At 42.0% G+C, this 18,573-nt stretch overlaps 1 protein-coding gene across 2 annotated transcripts in view; it reads left to right on the forward strand.

Annotated features, from left to right (window-relative positions):
- Positions 1-18,573, forward strand: part of FGF12 (fibroblast growth factor 12) — a 610,786-nt gene that overhangs the window by 178,202 nt on the left and 414,011 nt on the right. The window contains exon 1 of one of the 2 annotated variants that reach the window (XM_069557656.1): positions 17,453-18,171. The exons of the other annotated variant lie outside the window; for it this stretch is intronic. Coding sequence (XP_069413757.1) covers positions 18,081-18,171 — 91 coding nt within the window. The 5' untranslated portion in view covers positions 17,453-18,080. Of the gene's footprint in view, positions 1-17,452; positions 18,172-18,573 lie in introns of those variants that run through there. 2 annotated transcript variants of the gene reach the window in all.

The raw sequence follows: 18,573 nt of genomic DNA on the forward strand, positions 1-18,573 counted from the left end.
AAAAACCTCTTGTAGAAATGTTCCAATCCTTATGAATCAGATCAAAGATCTTGGGATAAAGGAAATAAGAAACTCTTATTTGTGAGGAGTCTATAAGTGCTAAACTCTGCATAAAACACTCTCTTTTCTTTATTTCTTTCATATTTTGTTGCCACAACAACTCTTCAAGGCAGGTCATTAACCTCTTTACAAATAAGAAAAATGAAGCTCAGAGAAGTTCATCTGTGCTCGAACACATTCAACTGGTAACACTGGGATTTGAGCTGAGGAACTTACAGCTCTGAGATCTCAAATGTTTCCTGTGAGACCACTGTAAAGATTGACAGTTATAATCTGTAGGACTTGGAGTGGCCTTCCATCCAGATAAGAAAGGCAACTAAAATGGAAAGAGAAAAAGGAAAAGGAATCATCACTTAAATTAATTTTGTAGTTATATACCATCTTGCTGGACTTCCCTGGTGGCACAATGGTAAAGATTCTGTCTGGAATGCAGGAGACTCGGGTTCATTCCCTGGGTGGGGAAGATCCCCTGGAGGAGGGTGTGGCAACCCATTTCAGTATTCTTGCCTGGAGAAACCCAGGGACAGAGGAGCTTGGTGGGCTACAGTTGACAGGGTGGGAAAGAGTCGGACATGACTGAAGTGACTGAGCACACACAGACACACCATCTTGCGGAGGCCCAATTATTTTCCTTATAGAAGTTTTAAAAGCTGAGATGTGATTCAGATATTATAAAATTCACCCCCTGTAAAGTGTACAGTTAAGTGGTTTTGTATATTCCTAATACTGTGCCACCATCATCACTGTCTAATTCCAGATCATTATATCAACCCCAAATGAAATTTTATGTCCATTAGCAATCATTTCTTAGAGTTTTGATGAAGCAAAAATCCTCAAAACTTTTCTTTAAAAAATTCAATTTTCTTTTAAATTTAATTTAATTTTTTAAATTTTACAATACTGTATTGGTTTTTGGGAGAATGGCATTGATACATGTATAATATGATGTAAGAAATGAATCGCCAGTCTAGGTTCGATGAAGGATACAGGATGCTTGGGGCTAGTGCACTGGGATGTCTAAAAATCCAAGTTTCTAAGTTTCTTTCCTTAAACAAAAATGGTTCCTAATTACCTATACAGCATGTAGCATAGAAGTTATAGAAATAATCTCACATAACAGATGATTGATGTTGCTGAATATATCTTTAAGTTGAAAAAGATTATTAATGGCAAAGTTTTCCCAAAGTGATCAATGTCAGAAAAGCCTCCACCCCCAACTGCCACTATCATTACCACCATTAACTGATCACTCTTTGGCAGGCTCTATGTAGAGATATTTATTTGATTTGATTATTAATAGCCCCTCCATTGTGCAAATGAGAAAAAATTTAATTTGGAGAAGTGACATCACCTATTAAATGTCTGGGTTGAGAAATAAAGCCAGGTCCATTCTGATCTGAAAGTACAAGTCTTGTCCACTGTGCTTTCCACCAAGTGAGAGGAAATGGATCCAAAGAGAACATAGCTCTAAGATGAAACTAATATTTGAATCTAAATGAAAAATTTACACAGGCCCAGATGCCAAAGAAGGTTATCTAGTGCTACCCACTGGAAGCTTTATCCCCAAATTTACATATCCAAAGGATTGGGTACTTACATAAAGCTATAGAAACCAGGTATTTCTGATCTTTCCATTTTTCATTATTTGATAATTAACCTGTCAAACCAGAAAGGGAAACAGTTGTGCAGTGTAGAAGCATAAGACATTTCTGATGGGTACTACAGAAACCTATTCTCCTAGGTCTTGTTCTGTTGGTCTTCCAGGATGATTGTGCTAGATTAGTCAATGAAACTGTTTCAAATGCTGCTTTTCTCCTGGTCTGAGTTTCTTTTCACTCCTATCAAGACCTCCTTTATTTTTCTCATGGCTGAAATCATTAGGTGGGTGTGTAATTTATTTTCAAGAAGGATCGAATGCATGATACACGTTGTTTTTGTTTATAATTTCCATGTAAGTTTATAATAAATTTGATTAAGGCCTTATCTGCAGATGAACTACAGTATATAGTTAACTCAGTCTTGACAGTAACCTACAACACTGGGTGAAATATTCATTCAATTCAGCAGCTAGTTATTGACCTTCCTTGCAGGGGTCCAGCCCCGGTGGATCCAGGGTGATTCGAAGCGGGGATGGCGTAGGTGAGGAGAAACTTATTTATTTATTAATATAGAAATATAAGATTAGATTAGGAAGAAATAGTATAGTAGGAAATTTATGTGGAGAAAAAGATGCTGAATAACTTGGTTTATGGAGAAAACCAATAAAACCTTGAGACAAGAGGTTTGCACCATCTACGTTAGGCCACCATTGCCCACTTGAATATAGAAGGGTGCCCCGCCTTAGGTCCCCTTTTGCGTGGATCTTAGCAGCCAGGGCAAGTAAGTAGACGTGGTGAGCCTCCCCGCTCCAAATAGGAATTCAGCCGGAAAAGGGGAGAAAAGAACGACATAGGGAAGCCCAGCATCGGTGCAAGACTCCAAAGACTGCACTTTCAAAATGAGCTTATATACCCCAAGTTGTACGTAAAGAAATAATGGAATATGCAGAGTTAGGCAGGGGCAGCAGTTGTGACTCTCGCTGAGACCAGGCTTTCTTTTTGCATACCCTCCCGTATACAAAAGGTCTCAGGTGGTTTACAGTATCTTCTGGCCAAGAGGCCTGTTAACATTTTTATGGCTCTCTTCCTGGATAATTGTCTATCAACCAGAAAACTCCTTTTCCCTGGAAGTGTTTTTTCTTTACTCTGCATCACCCTCAAAGTACTAAATAAAGTTACATTCCTGTAGAACAAAGATGCAGTGGGTTATAACAAAGAAAGTACTTAAAGATCTAATGTTGCTAATACCAGGTCTACTACCTGTTTTTCTATATATCAACTATCTCTACAAATAAAAGATGAAAATTTGGCAGCAAGTATTGGCTCAACAAATGAAACCTTTAATCAGTCCTATTCTAATGATTTTGACTCTTTGGAAGCCCCTACATTCCTAGGATGTTTTAAGCTTCCTGTGCCTCCTGATGTCTGATGTCGGGAGGCCTCAAACAATCACATGCGCAGCTGTACGAGTCCTGCAGGCAGGCTAGAAAGCCATCAGAGGGGTTTTGGGATTGAAACACCCTTTCAAATGCAGAAGACTAAAGCCCTGGGTTGATTTTTTCCACGGTGTGTCAGAAGAGTGGAAAAGCAGAGTACAAAGGCTGGCAGACTTTGGTTTTTTGGGGTACATGCTCAGGAAATACCAGGGGGAAGCCCTGAGATCTGACTCGACCTTGCCCATCAGATCTCTGCCGCATGACCTTGCCACGGGTGGGATTCCTCACGCTGGCTCCTGGCACTTCCTTATGTATTGAGCAGACTGTGTATGAAGGAAGGTGATATTTCATGGTTAATAAACCTCAGAATTACCATTTCCTTTCCATTCTCTCTTGTACACTGGTTTCTCAAATACTGGCATCTTTGACATCTGAGTAGTTAGAAAATAGTATCTTATTGTTGGTATATTTTGTAGTTCTCTCTTTTTAATTGAAGTGTAGTTGATATATAGTGTTATATCAGTTTCTGATAAACAACACAGTGATTCAATAGTTTTATAGATTATGTTTGTTCTATTTAGGGCTTCCCAGGTGGTGCTAGTGGTAAAGAACCCCCCTGTCAATGCAGGTTAGACGTTAACAATGCGAGTTCTATCCCTGGATCAGGAAGAACCCCTGGAGGAGGGCATGGCAACCTACTCCAGTATCCTTACCTGGAGAATCCCATGGACAGAGGAGCCTGGCAGTTTGCAGTCCTTTAGGGTCACACAGAATCGGACATGACTGAAGTGACTTAGTACATGTTTCATTAAAATTATAAAATATTGGCTCTATTTTTTGTGCTGTACTATATATCCTTGTTGTTTATTTATTTTATACACAGTAGTTTGTACCTCTTCATCCCCTACCTGTATCTTACCCCTCCACCTTCCCTGTTCCTACTGGTAACCACTAGTTTGTTCATATTACATGTAAGTCTATGTTTATTTAGTAATCTTTATTTGTTTCATTGTTTTAAACATAAAAGTGATAACGTACAATATTTATCTTTAATTATGTCCCATTTGTGTCATTTGCTTTAGGAGCCAGGTCCAAAAAATATTTTTGTCAAAGACTGTTCTAGCTATATTTTCTTCTAGGAATTTCATGGGTTTTGGTGGTCTTACATTTAGGTCTTTAATCCATTTTGAGTTTACTTTGTATACCAGTGTGAGAAAGTGTTATAATTTCATTCTCTTACATGCAGCTGCCCAGTTTTCATGTGTGTGGGTGCAAAGTCACTTCAGTCATGTCTGACTCTTTGCAACCTTATGGACTGTAGTCCCCCAGGCTCCTCTGTCCAGGGGATTCTCCAGGCAAGAATACTGGAGTGGGTTGCTATTTCCTCCTCCAGAGGATCTCCCCAACCCAGGGACTGAACCCCAGTCTCTTATGTCTCCTCCATTGGCAGGCAGGTTCTTTACCACTAGTACCACCTGTTTTCTTCTAGACTGTCCAATTTTTTAATATTGATGATCTTTTTAGTTTGAGCTTATCTATGTCCTTTATCTCTCCTTCCATTCTGAAAGATAACCATGTTAAATAGAGTGTTCTAGATTGTAGGTTTTTCCCTTTCAGCACTTTAAATCTATCATATCACTCCTTTCTGTCCTGCATAGTTTCTACCAGGTGCAAAGGTTATCTCTTCTATGTGAGACGTTATTTTCTCTTCCTGCCTTTAAAATTTTCTCTTTAACTTTTGTCATTTTAATTATGATACTCCCCATATAGATCTGTGTGAACTCTGTGCATTCTGTACCTGGGATGTCTGTTTCTTCAGGTTTGGCAATTTTTCAGCCATAATATCATCGAATACATTTTTAACACTTTCTTCCTGTCTTCTCCTTCTGGGACTGCTATGATGCAAATGTTAATATCTTGATGTTATCCTAGAGGTCTCTTAAACTGTCCTCCCTTTTTTCTTTTGATTTTTTTTTCTCTTCTGATTAGGTGATTTCCATCATTCTGCCTTCCAAATCACTTATGCATTCCTCAGTATCACCTTGTCTGCAGTTATTCCCTTCTATCATGTTTTTATCTATTAGTTCTTACTGGTTCCTTTTTATATTTTTTGCTTTCTTGTTAAACTTCTCACTGTGTTCATTTGTTCTTTCCCCAAGTTCAATGAGTATATTTTTACTAAGGCTTTGTACTCTTTATCTCTGTTTTATTAGTTGTTTTTCCCCAGGGTTTTTTTCTTGTTCTTTTGTTTGAAATAAACTCCTCTGCTTTATAAGTCTGTGTAACTTCCTCTGTCTCTATGAAGTAGTTACCTATTCCTGTCTTGAAGGGGTGTTCTTGTGTGGGAGCATTCCTCTGCAGGCTGTGTTTGCCCAGTGACTTTTGTGGCAGAGCTGGATGAGGAGTGAGCATGGATCACATCTTCCCCTGGCGTGTGATGCAGTGTCATCACTTTGCTGGGAGGTGGGACTGGAGATGGAGACGGAAGCCAGAACTGGTTATGAGTTCGGTTCCTCCTATTCTCAGTGGCTGCCACCATCCAGCAAGGGGTGAAAGAAGGTCCCGAGGTGCTAGAGCAGAAGCCTTGAGGGTTAGGTTTGAGCTGATTCTCTTTTCTCTGGGTGTGCACTTCCCCCTCTCCTGGCAACAACACTTTTACCCCAGAGGGGAGCTTTGCTGGAGCTGGAAGGGCCTGATTGGGTGCCTGGTGTGGGCTAGGGCAGGCACTGGCATGGTCCTGGCACAGCAGTCAGAGTTCCAGGGAGCTTCTAATCACTGCCGCCAAGAACACCAGCAAAGGCTGCCCTCACCTGGTTCAGATGAAGTGCTGGGCCCAGCTGGCCCTGTCCCTCTCATATGTGCAGTCTCCTTGGCAAGGCAGCAAGCCATTGCCCTACCTGGGAGCTGCTCCAGATCTGAAGGCACCAGGACACACACTGGGGCAATCGCGGGACACTGGCCAGAGCCCTGAGCAGTTTCAATCTGTTCCTCCCCCCTTTCCCGGGAATAAACAAGTGTGTGCACGCTCTTCACAAATGAACTCTGGGTTTCCTATAGCTCTTCTATGAGCCCCACTGGTTTTCAAACCAGCTGAGAAGACTCATCTTTCTGGAGTCAGGTCCTAAGGCTGACTTTCCGGAGTCAGGTCGCAGGGCTGGAGTGCCCAGCATGTGGTTAGAACCTCTCCTCAGGGAGACCTCTGAGTCTGTGATATGCCTCTCCTTTACTGTGTCCCCTCCAAGGGGCACGGGTCCCAAGTCGCTGGTCTCTCTTCCCTCCCTACGCAACTCCCTGTATATCTCCCTTACAGTCTTGAGTGTAGAAGAGTCTTTTCGCTGGTCTCCAGTTTGTTTTCAGTGAGAAGTGCTCCTTGTGTAGGTGTATTTTTGATATGTTCACGGGAGGAGATGAGCTCAGTGTCCTCTCACTCCATTATTTTGATCTCTTCCCCTGTAGTTCTTTATTATGAGTGACTCTTACGACTTTTCACGTTTAAAAAGTGCATCATATCTCTTACATTGCTCATATCTTTCAATTCTTTGTAGGTTATTATTTTCTAATTTAATGTACAACTGAAAATATTTTCCCCAATGGAAAGTTCACAGTAACAGTCTCTATGTTATTTCATTTCATCCATATTAATAGACATTAATATTTGGTATTAATTTAAATATTAATTTTAATTTCATCAATATTTAATAAATTAGTTATTACATGTTCTAAGTACTAAGATGTAAAATAATTAAAGAGAGATATACGTAAATGTCTAGGTGAAGGTGCCTGTAATCTCTTAGGGAATATATACATTTGCAGGCAGAATAAGATAAATTCTATGGTAGAGGGACTATAGTGTGTTAGGAGCTCAAAGGAAACTGTGATTGATTTGAGAAACAGGGGAGGATACATCAGAGAAGATTTTCCAGAGAGAGCACTGTGGCATTTGTCCTCGGTCTGAAAGAATGTGTGGGATTTTTAGGATCAGAGAAGTGTTCAGGTGTTAGGACTGAGGACCCCTATTTGGAAACGTGACCCTATTTTGGTGATGAGTTTTGATAAATAAGCAAACATTACTTCCTTGAAATTCATACGTATTAATGTTTTCTTTCTCTAGTTTGGTCCTCCTATAGTGGGTGCATCTGTATTTGTAAATTATGTCTTCTTACTACATTGATCCCTTTATCATTATGTAATACCCTTCTTTGACTTTTATTACAGTCTTTGTTCTAAAGTCTATTTTGTCTGATATGGACAAAATCTGCATGGAATATCTTTTTCCATCCCTTTACATTTGTGTGTGTCCTTACTTTAATAGTGAGTCTCTCTAAAACAACAGACAGATAGGTCTTGATTACCCATTCTGCCACTCATTGTCTTTTGATTGATGAATAAACCCATTACAAAGTAATTATTGATAAATATGAACTATTGTCATTTTGTTAATTGTTTTCTAGCTGTTTTGTAGTTACTCTGTGCTCCTTTCTTCTTTATCTCTTTCCTTGTGTTTTGGTGGTTTTCTTTAGTGTTATTTTTGAGATTTCCTTCTCATATTCTTTTGTATATTTACTGTAAGTTTTTTCCTTGTTGTTACTGTTAGGCTCACATGTAATACCCTTTAAAAATAACTGTTTTAATTTGGTAGCAACTGAAATTTGAATACATTTCAAAGCTTTATTGGAGAAGGAAATGACAACCCACTCCAGTATTCTTGCCTGGAGAATCCCATGGACCGAGGAGCCTGGTGGGCTCTAGTTCATGAGGTCTCAAAGTGTTGGAGTTCTGTGCAGCAAAGCTTTGTATATTAATTCTTTGCCCTCACTCCCATTTTATACTATTGATGCCACATTTTTACATCTTGTTATTTTATGTAAACCTTAACTAATTATTATATTTTAAATTTTACTACTTTTGTCTTTTAACCTTCATGCTTGCTTTATACATCATCAATCCACTACCATTATTTATTTTTGCCTGCGAGGTTTTTACTTTCATTTTTTCTTATTAATAATTACTGTAATTTCTTTTTAGATTAAAGAAGTTTTTATCATTTCTTGTAAGGCTAGTTTAGTGGTAATGAACTCCTTTATCTTTTGCCTATCTGGGAAACTCTAAATTGTTCTTTTAATTCTGAATATTAACCTTTTTGGGTAGAGCATTCTTGATTTGAAGTTTTTTCCTTTCAGCACTTTTCCTTTTCAGTAACACCACTTCCCTCTGCCTATAAAGTTTCTGCAGAAAAATCTTCCGATAGCCTTATGGGGCTTCCCATGTGCATATCAAATTTTTTTCTTTCTGCTTTTAGGATTCTCTCTTTATTCTTTTCCTATTTTAATTATAACATGTCTCTGGTACATGTCTCTTTGGCTTCATCTTAATGGAACTCTCTGGGCTTCCTGGACCTAGATTTCTGTTTCCTTCCCCAGATTAAGAAACTTTTCAGTCACTACATCTTCAAATAATTTTTCTAGGCCTTTTATCTCTCTTCTCCTTCTGGAACCCTATACTGTGAACATTATTCTGCTTGATGATGTCACAAACATCCCTGAAGATATCTTTACATTTTTAAATTCTTTTTTATTCTGCTGTCTGTCTAGATGGGTTCTACTGCTATCTTCTAGCATGCTTATTTGTCCCTCTACCTCATTCAATCAGCTCTTGTGCATTTTTCTGTTCAATTGTCACTTCGCTTTGGTACTTTCTTATGTTTTGTTGATGTTCTCATGGAGTTTATCCAGTTTTCTTTTGAGTTTGGTGGGCATTATGTGACCATTACTTTGAACTCTATCAGGTAGCCTGCTTATAGTTCATATAGTTCATATAGTTCTTTTGCTAAAGTTTTGTCTTCTTTCAATACAATAGGAACATAGTCCACTTTCTCTGCATTTTTGCCTCTTTTCTCTGCTTGTTTCCATATATCAGATAAATCAGCTACCACTTACATTCTTGAAGGTACGGCCTTATAGATGTCCTGTGGGCCTCAGAAGCACAATCCTTCCTGGTCACCAGAGCCAGATTCTCAAGGTGTCTCCCATGTGAGAAGCATCAGCCTTCCTGTTTTGGCAGGGCCATAGCTGCTGCTGCAGTGTGTTGGTGGGAGGGACTGGCCCCCCTCACACAAGCTTCTGAAGCGAAATTTAGTAGTAGCTAACAAAACTACCTTCATACTTGCTGTTTGACTCAGCATTCTCGTTCTAGACTCTATTTTGAAGCTATACCCCTAGCAGTATGAAAATGCTGCTGCTGCTACTGCTGCTAAGTCGCTTCAGTCGTGTCCGACTCTGTGCGACCCCGTAGACGGCAGCCCACCAGGCACCCCCGTCCCTGGGATTCTCCAGGCAAGAACACTGGAGTGGGTTGCCATTTCCTTCTCCAATGTGTGAAAGTGAAGTCGCTCAGTTGTGTCGAATTCTTCGCAACTCCATGGATTGCAGCCTACCAGGCTCCTCCGTCCATGGGATTTTCCAGGCAAGAGTACTGGAGTAGGGTGCCATCACCTTCTCTGATGAAAATGCTATACAAGTTATTTACTGCAGTAATGTTTGTAATTGAAAAATATTGAAAATAACCCAAGTGCCACAAAATAGCACAGTGTGTGCCCTTTTGTGCAAAAGAAACCTATGGAACATATATCAGAAATTAAAGAGATCAGTTACCTATAAAGGATTGTTGGAAAAGGAGTGGAAAGAAGGGGAAATGGGAAATGGGGATAAGACAGGAGGGATGAAAGTGTAAAACTTACTGGAGTATGCTTTTTTGTAGTTTTGACTCTTAGAACCATCGCAAAACATAGCAGGTTTTACATACTCAAATAATAAAGTAATTAAGTATAATTAATTTTATTAATAATTAAAATCAACCAATATATAAGATAAGAAAAAACAAATGAATCTAACTGGATTCCAAATTAATAACTAAACTACATTAAAGAGAATGGAGAAGAAAAATCTATCAAAAGCCAAATCAAAAATAATATTTTGACCATATAAGATTAAAGACAAACAAATGTGCATATATACTGTACTGTAGTAGTAAATCTGTTACTCGGGATAGGAATTATGTAACTACTTTAAGTGTATACAAATGTTGAATGAATAAGTGAATATACTGTAAAGAATACAATTTTTTCACTATTGGGAAAAGAAGTTACAAGTAAGGAAAGGGCAAAGACTAAAATGAAACTTGTGATGATGGACTGCAATCATACATATTAGCCATCTATATCTATACTTATTATCTATAGATATGTATCTGTTATACATTTCCATATAGATACATCTACACATAGACACTCTACATATAGATGTCTCTAAAGGGGGACGTATATATAGAAATAAATATTCTGTATGTTTGTTTATATGCATATATTTCCTAGCTTTCTCCATTGAGAGAATCTAGGATCAATGGCACCCCTGTAAAAATGGGCACACTTAGCACCCAGAGTTTGGTTCATAAATACTATTTTCCAATAAAAAGAATTAGACTAACTGGAGTCTAATTCCAATAAAAGAAGATAAAAGATAAACTTGGAATATCTTGTGATGCAAGAAAATTAAGGAACTTCTAGTAAAAAGACACCAGAGCCAGCCAGAAGTATCTCCTAAAGGCTAGAGCTGAAACAATTTGTCACAAAATAAATAAAGGTAATATTGGATTATAAAATGCGTATTAGCCTCTCAGTTGTGTCCAACTCTTTGTGATCTCATAGACTGTAGCAAGCTAGGCTCCTCTGTCCATGGAATTCTTCAGGGAAGAATACTGGAATGGGTTGCCATTTCCTTCTCCAGGGGATCTTTCCAACCCAGAGATTGAACCCTGGTCTTTTACATTGCAGGTAGATTGTTTACTGTCTGAGCCACCAGGGAAGCCCATTAGATTATAACCTATAGATAAATATTCCTCAGATCACACTGTAATGAATAAATAATTGATTAAATAGGTAAGTGGGAGAGAATGGACAGCTCTTGCAGAAGAATTTCCATTACAATAAAAAGAATCTTGAAAATATAAAGCCACTATTAGGAAAATAGCTCAGAAATAATTACAGCAAGGAAGACCCACCAATGGATGCTAACATCAGTGGATGAAAGTTTAAGGAGAAACAAGATATTAGCACAGCTTCAGAGTTTCTTCCTCAAGATATTTATCAACTGTAAATGAAAATAAAATACAACTTGACAGAATAGAAACCTAGCAGTCACTATCTTAACCTAGTGATTAATGTTAATATCACTAGTTGACATCATGTAGCCCTTAATAGGGCTTCTATGGTGACTCTGTCGGTAAAAAATCCACCAGCAATGCAAGAGGGGTTACAAACAGTCAGACACGAGTGAGCAACTGAACTGAACTGAACTGAACTGAAGGATACACAACGAAATACAAGGTGGAATCTAACTGGATCCGGGAACAGAAAAAGGGCATTTTTAGGGTGAAAAAATGGTGAAAGTTCAATAACACTAGTAGTTAATTTGATAGCATGGTTCAGTTCAGTTCAGTTCAGTCGCTTAGTTGTGTCCGACTCTTTGCGACCCCGTGAATCGCAGCACACCAGGCCTCCCCGTCCATCACCATCTCCCGGAGTTCACTCAGACTCACGTCCATCGAGTCAGTGATGCCATCCAGCCATCTCATCCTCAGTCGTCCCCTTCTCCTCCTGCCCCCAATCCCTCCCAGCATCCGAGTCTTTTCCAATGAGTCAACTCTTCACATGAGGTGGCCAAAGTACTGAAGTTTCGGCTTTAGCATCATTTCCTTCCAAAGAACACCCAGGGCTGATCTCCTTTAGAATGGACTGGTTGGATCTCCTTGCAGTCCAAGGGACTCTCGAGTCTTCTCCAACACCACAGTTCAAATGCATCAATTCTTCGGCGCTCAGCCTTCTTCACAGTCCAACTCTCACATCCATACGTGACCACAGGAAAACCATAGCCTTGACTATACGGACCTTAGTCAGCAAAGTAATTTCTCTGCTTTTGAATATGCTATCTAGGTTGGTCATAACTTTTCTTCCATGGAGTAAGCGTCTTTTAATTTCATGGCTGCAGTCACCATCTGCAGTGATTTTGGAGCCCAGAAAAATAAAGTCAGCCACTCTTTCCACTGTTTCCCCATCTATTTCCCATGAAGTGATGGGACCGGATGCCATGATCTTCGTTTTCTGAGTGTTGAGCTTTAAGCCAACTTCTTCACTCTCCTCTTTCACTTTCATCAAGAGGCTTTTTAGTTCCTCTTCACTTTCTGCCATAAGGGTGGTGTCATCTGCATGTCTGAGGTTATTGATATTTCTCCCAGCAATCTTGATTCCAGCTTGTGTTTCTTCCAGTCCAGCATTGCTCATGATGTACTCTGCATATAAGTTAAATAAGCCAGGTGACAATATACAGCCTTGACACACTCCTTTTCCTATTTGGAACCAGTCTGTTGTTCCATGTCCAGTTCTAACTGCTGCTTCCTCACCTGCATATAGGTTTCTCAAGAGGCAGGTCAGGTGGTCTAGTATTCGCATCTCTCTCAGAATTTTCCACAGTTTATTGTGATCCACACAGTCAAAGGCCATATATATCATTAAAAAATAAGTGTGGTGCCAATGACTGTTTTTGTCACATCTAATAAGATTGATTTTGTTGCTATCTTTGTTTAGGCTGGTGTAACAAAAGCACCATAGATTAGGTGGCTTAAACAACAAATATTTATTTCTCACAGTTCTAGAGGCTAAGAAGTCTAAGATCAAGGCACTGGCAGATCCAGTGGTAGTAAGGACTTGCTTCCTGGCTCATAGAGAGCCATCGTCTGTGTCTTCACATAGTGAAAGGGGAGAGAAAGTTCTCTGGGATCTCTTTCAAAAGGGCACTAACTCCATTCATGAGGGTTAAGCTTCCCAAAGATCCCACTTCCCAATACCTTAGGGGTGAGAATTTAACATATGAATTTTAGGGAGATACAAAGATCCAGTCTCTGACAGTTGCCTTGCCTATCAAAACTGGATTTGACAGTATTTCTAAAGACATGAGATGCAGACCAAGTTTCTACCCTGGCAGTCAGTGGTCTAGACATATATCATAGAACAAAGATACTACATTAACTATCAGACTGGTTTTCATGCTTCATTTTATGGTTTGGTTTGGTTTCTTTGTTAAATATAGTTGCTTTCTTTTGATAGGCATTTTGCCACTAAATATACTCATTAAAAGTTTTTCAGGCCTGGCAATATTCTTAGTATGCTATTACTGATTCAATGTAGACTTCCAAACAGATAAATACACTAATTAATTAAACAGCTGATGCCAAGAGTCAACAGATTCCAATGTTTAATAGGAACAGAAATATTTTAGATAAATTACCACTTAAAAATCTCAGAACTTCCTCATACAATTATTAACTTTTACAAACTGTGAGTATATAACTCTATAAAATGAAAAATATAGATACTAAGAATTTAAATAAGTTCACTTATAATTATGTACCAAATTTCCCAATCCCTCTCAGAAAGTGATTAATGATTTCATTTTGAAATCACACCAGTGAGTCACCTGCTAGAGTTGGTCCAAGGTCAATAAGAAAACAGAATATCTAACTTAAAAATTTTTAATTAGAGACAGATACTATAATTTAAAATTTGGTTATTACATGTCTTTAATTTAAAATTAAAAATATAATTGCTAGTAAAAAATTTGACTTTTGTTTATGGAATGATGGGCTTCCCTGGTGGCTCAGAGGTTAAAGCATCTGCCTCCAGTGCGGGAGACCGGGGTTAGATCCCTGGGTTGGGAAGATCCCCTGGAGAAGGAAATGGTAACCCACTCCAGTATTCTTGCCTGGAGAATCCCATGGACGGAGAGGCCTGGTAGGCTATAGTTCATGGGGTCGCAAAGAGCTGGACACGACTGAGCGACTTCAGTTCACTTCACTTCACTTCATAGAATAATACACAGAAAGCAGAAACTTTCCAAGGTTTGGCTGGACTAAACTGCGCCTCTCCTGGCTGCCGCTATTTGCTTGTTTTGTCCTGCTTTTGGATGTTATGGTGTACGTAAAGATGCAGTCTTCTTAAGATCTGCCCAATACACTTTAGGAAGACTGCATCGACATGCCTGACTGGACTGTGAAACTGGATGTCACCTTAGCAGCTGTTTTAACAAGCATGTACATGAAAATCTGATAAGGGCAAAACTATTTTTTTGTAAAGCTCAGTCTAAGTAATACAATTCCATTGATCAATTCTCTTTTATACCTACTTTTGTCAAATATCCATGTTATATAGTAAGAAAATATTTTGCATTGAAATGTTATATGCTTTCTTTGGTTTAATCTGAACTCTTTTGAGAGTTCAATAACACACACACACACAAATCTATAAGTGTGATTCCCCAGTTCTTTTTTTTTTTTTTAACTGCTGTGATGATCTGCTCTCTTTGTGATGAGTATACCTGGCCGTAAGAATCACTGTGACAGAGTGAAACAAGACAGCCGACCATCTGAATGTTAACTGTGACAGATTTGGCTTTCCTGCCCCGTTTTCTAAGAGTTTATAGTTCTGTTGAGGAGACAAAAGATTCACACATAAAGCTTTTCTATAATCAAGTAAAACAGCCACTATGTTAGACCATCAAGAAGCACCTAGAATCCAGGGGAGTTGACAAGAGCACTCCATCTTTCGAAGATAATTAGAATCATCAAAGCTCTCTCATGTTTCATCTCATTGAATCCCTGCAACAACCTTGCCAGGTAGGCAGAGAGGTTTATTGTGAATATGAAAACTGGTGCTCCAGAGGTCATGGGTGTTTTAAATCAGACAGTGATTTGCTCACTTTCCTCAAGTTCCCATTCTTTTGGTACGTTTCAAGGAATATTTTTTCTCTCCTAAAGTATAAAATAGCTCTGGGCACTGGGTTCCAGACCAGAAGAGCTCTACCGGAAAGCTCTCTGCCTCTGCTGCAGCAGGAAGGACTATTTTTAGATGTTTTCCTTTTGCTAATTATCTCTCCCTCCATGGGGAATTTCTACGGGTAAAATCCCCAGATGAGCCAAGTTTCTCACTAATCTCCACAGAGATTGGAACGACAAGGGCCATGGCCCAGATTGCCCTGAGGCTCATTACCTCTCCAGCTTTAGCAAGTTCTTCCAGGACTGTGGAGCCCACAGAACTGGGGTGATTGCACTCAACAAGGGGACTAAGGAGTGACTGGAAGCTGTGTGGGTGCTCAGTCACGTCCAGCTCTTTGTGACCACATGGACCATAGCCTGCCAGGCTTCTTCGTCCATGGGGATTCTCCATGCAAGAATATTGGAGTGGGTTGCCATGCTCTTCTCCAGGGGATCTTCCCAACCCAGGGACAGAACCCAGGTCTCCCGCATTGCAGGTGGATTCTTTACCTCTGAGCCACCGGAAACCCATGAATACTAGAGTGGGTAGCCTATGCCTTCTCCAAGGATCTTCCTGACCCAGGGATCAAACCAGGGTTTCCTGCATTGCAGGTGGATTCTTTACCAGTTGAGCTACCAGGAAAGGTGAAAAAACGTGAAAAGTGAAAGTTGCTCAATCGTGTCCAACTCTTTGAGACCCCTTGGACTATAGAGTCCATGGAATTCTCCAGGCCAGAATACTGGAGTGGATAGCCATTCCCTTCTCCAGGGGATCTTTCCAATGCAGGGATAGAACCCAGGTCTCCCAAACTGCAGGCGGATTCTTTACCAGCTGAGCCACTAGGGAAGCCCAAGAAGACTGGAGTGGATAGCCTATGCCTTCTCCAGGGGATCTTCCTGACACAGGAATCGAACCAGGGTCTTCTGCATTACAGATGGATTCTTTACCAGCTGAGTTACCAGGGAAGCCCCACAGGAAGGTAGGCCTGGACATACCTGTTTGAATCTTGGAACCACCCCAAATGACCTTGCCTGGAGCTCAATTCTGAAAGAGAATGTGGAGCCAGTGGTGGCTGAGGGCTCAAAAGACCCTCCTGACGTTCTGGCTTTCTTCTATCACCTTTGAGAGGAACGAGGAAGAGACTTAACTTTTCCAGGCAACTACAACCTTAAGCTTCAATCTCCAGGGAAACCCACAGGAGCTGTGAAGGATCAGCCTAGAGAAAAGAAAGAGGAAAGGGGTGATGAAAACACTTTTCACTCTCTTGCTGGGAAGAACTAACCAGCTAGTGCGAGGTAGCCTGGAGGCAATGGGTAGAAAGAAAGTCAAATAAGTTTTTGGCTCAACGTCAGGGTAAATCTTAGAATAGGTTTTGTGCAATGAACTACCTGGGGAGTTGGTGAGTCTATTACCTGAACTGTGCAAGCAGAGATAGACACTGGAATGGATGCTGGCATTCCAGGGAAAGTGAGAGTGATGGAAAACCCTACAGGTTGGAAGCTACGTAATAATAATGGCTAACACTATTATAGTAGTTATTTTGTACTGAGTTTTTTTTTAACATTCAATAAAGGGTACAAGATGTAGATGCTATTGTATTATTAACTCTTTTAGAGATATGGAAACCGAGGCACAAAGAAGTTAAGAGATTGGTTCAAGGTCACACAGTTAATAGGAATTTTCACTTCAGCTGCTTGTTGCCAGTGTCTGTGCTTTTAACCACTTGGTGTATTGCTGTGTCTTCTAAGGTCCCTTCTTACTTTGACATTCCAGATAGGATGGACTCTGGTAGCAACACCAGCATTCCTGCCTCACCATCAGACTTCCAAAAGGGCATTGATAGCCTCTGATAACGGAGGGAGAGGCCCGGAGGGAGAGAGGAAGGAAGAAGGGAAAAGGAAGGAGGGGAGGGAAAAGAAACAGAAAGGAAAGAAAAGGCAAAGTTAAAGGAGTTGTTGCTGGGGGGGTGGGGGCGGGAATCGAGACCTTTAGAACTACAGGGAAGCTCCCTGGTCATCTTTGGGGCCAACTGGCAGAGACAGAGCCTGACAGAATATTGCGTCAAAGTAAAACATTGCTATTGTTTTCAGATTTTCCGCCTCACCTGCCTCTCCTTACAGCGTTCAGGAAGGCCTCTGTACGCTAGGCGGCCTTCCCTTGTAGCCCCCCTTACTCCACCTGCACCCGCCTTCCCATGGCACCTGTGCTCAGCTTTTCCAGGAGATTGGGAAGCCCGGTGACCAACAAGCAGCTGCCAATTCTCTATTCTGCACCGTCTTCCTCGCCCTGCTTTACAGAGGGGAAAAGTGACGCCCAGGGTGGTATGGGACTTACCCAAGGTCACAGAACATCGGTCAGACGCCCACGCCTAGGCACCCTTTCTCTCCGGGCGCCCGAACCCTAGAGCTTTCTTCATTCCACATCCCCGCCTCCCCACCCCCACCCCCCTGTTCCCCGGAGTCGCTTCTGACGCTCGGCAGCCTCCTGGGTCCAGCCCTTCCTGCGGGCGCTTCCCTTCCGCCGGATTCCCACGCCGGAGTCGCCCTCAGCCCGCGCGCAGCCCGCGGGAGCGCTGCCTTCCGGCCCTGGGAGCCCCTCTCCGCTCCGCTCCGCGCCGCCCCGCACGGCGGGGGCACCCAGGGAGGAGGACGCCCAGGACTCACCGCCCGACGCGGAGAATAGGAGCTGACAGGGTGCCAGGGCCCTCGGGGATCCCGCCCTCGTCCCTCCAGGCGCTCGCACCTGGAAGGGGCACGAACCCACGGTGACGTCCTCCGTTCAGCCGGTGCGCTCCTGCCCGCAGCCTCGCCGCCTCCTTGGGGGAAGTCCCAAAGTGTCACGGCCGAGCCCGCTGGGGTGTGGCCGCGCCTCCCGCTCCCCCGGGGGCTGCCCCCAGCCGGGAGGCGCTTCCTCCTCCCAGCCTTGCCCAGGCCCCGCACCCGCCGCGCTCCAGTCCCAGCCCCAGCCCGGGCCCCGGCTCCGACCGGGCAGACGTGCGAACCGCTGTGCGCCCGGGACGCGCGCACCATGGATGTGGGACCCGGCTTCCCCAGGCAGGCCGCCTTTTGGTTGGACAATTAGCGGAGGTGGGCGGGGAGTTGACCAACCCCGCACACGCGCTTCTCCATGAAGATTCTTGAGCTTTCTTTGAAGAAAGGAGTGCATATGCTGCAGTGTCTCTGTGGAAGGAGCCTGAGGTCCAGCAGCAGCCTAAGTGGTGAGAAAATGTTCTTTCCTTAGCCCCAGTCCTGCAGATGCCCAGCCCTCTTCCTTCCTTCTGGTCCCCTCTCTGCTACCCCCTCTGCTCCTTTAATCAGCGCTGTAAATGATGGAAGGAAGACGTTTCCTTACTGGGGTGAGATCATGGCCCCGTCGCCAGTTCTGTCTTTGAATTTTTTTCCCCTCCTCTTAAATCCCTGAAGTCATCCTTGTTTTATAGAACGCTTTCGCTGTCGCCCAGCGCCTGAGCTGGAACCCGCGGGTCTCTTTCCGAGGGGCGCTTCCAGTGACCTGCTTTCGCACTTCCTCGCGGCTCTCTCCTTGTGACTTGCGAGGGCGGCGTGCGACTTGGAGTTGCTCAAAGTCTCCTCTTGAGAAGTTGCCGATGCTTTCGACAGGA

The sequence above is a fragment of the Ovis canadensis genome, chromosome 1, assembly GCF_042477335.2.
Source record: "Ovis canadensis isolate MfBH-ARS-UI-01 breed Bighorn chromosome 1, ARS-UI_OviCan_v2, whole genome shotgun sequence".
Lineage (NCBI taxonomy): Eukaryota > Metazoa > Chordata > Mammalia > Artiodactyla > Bovidae > Ovis > Ovis canadensis.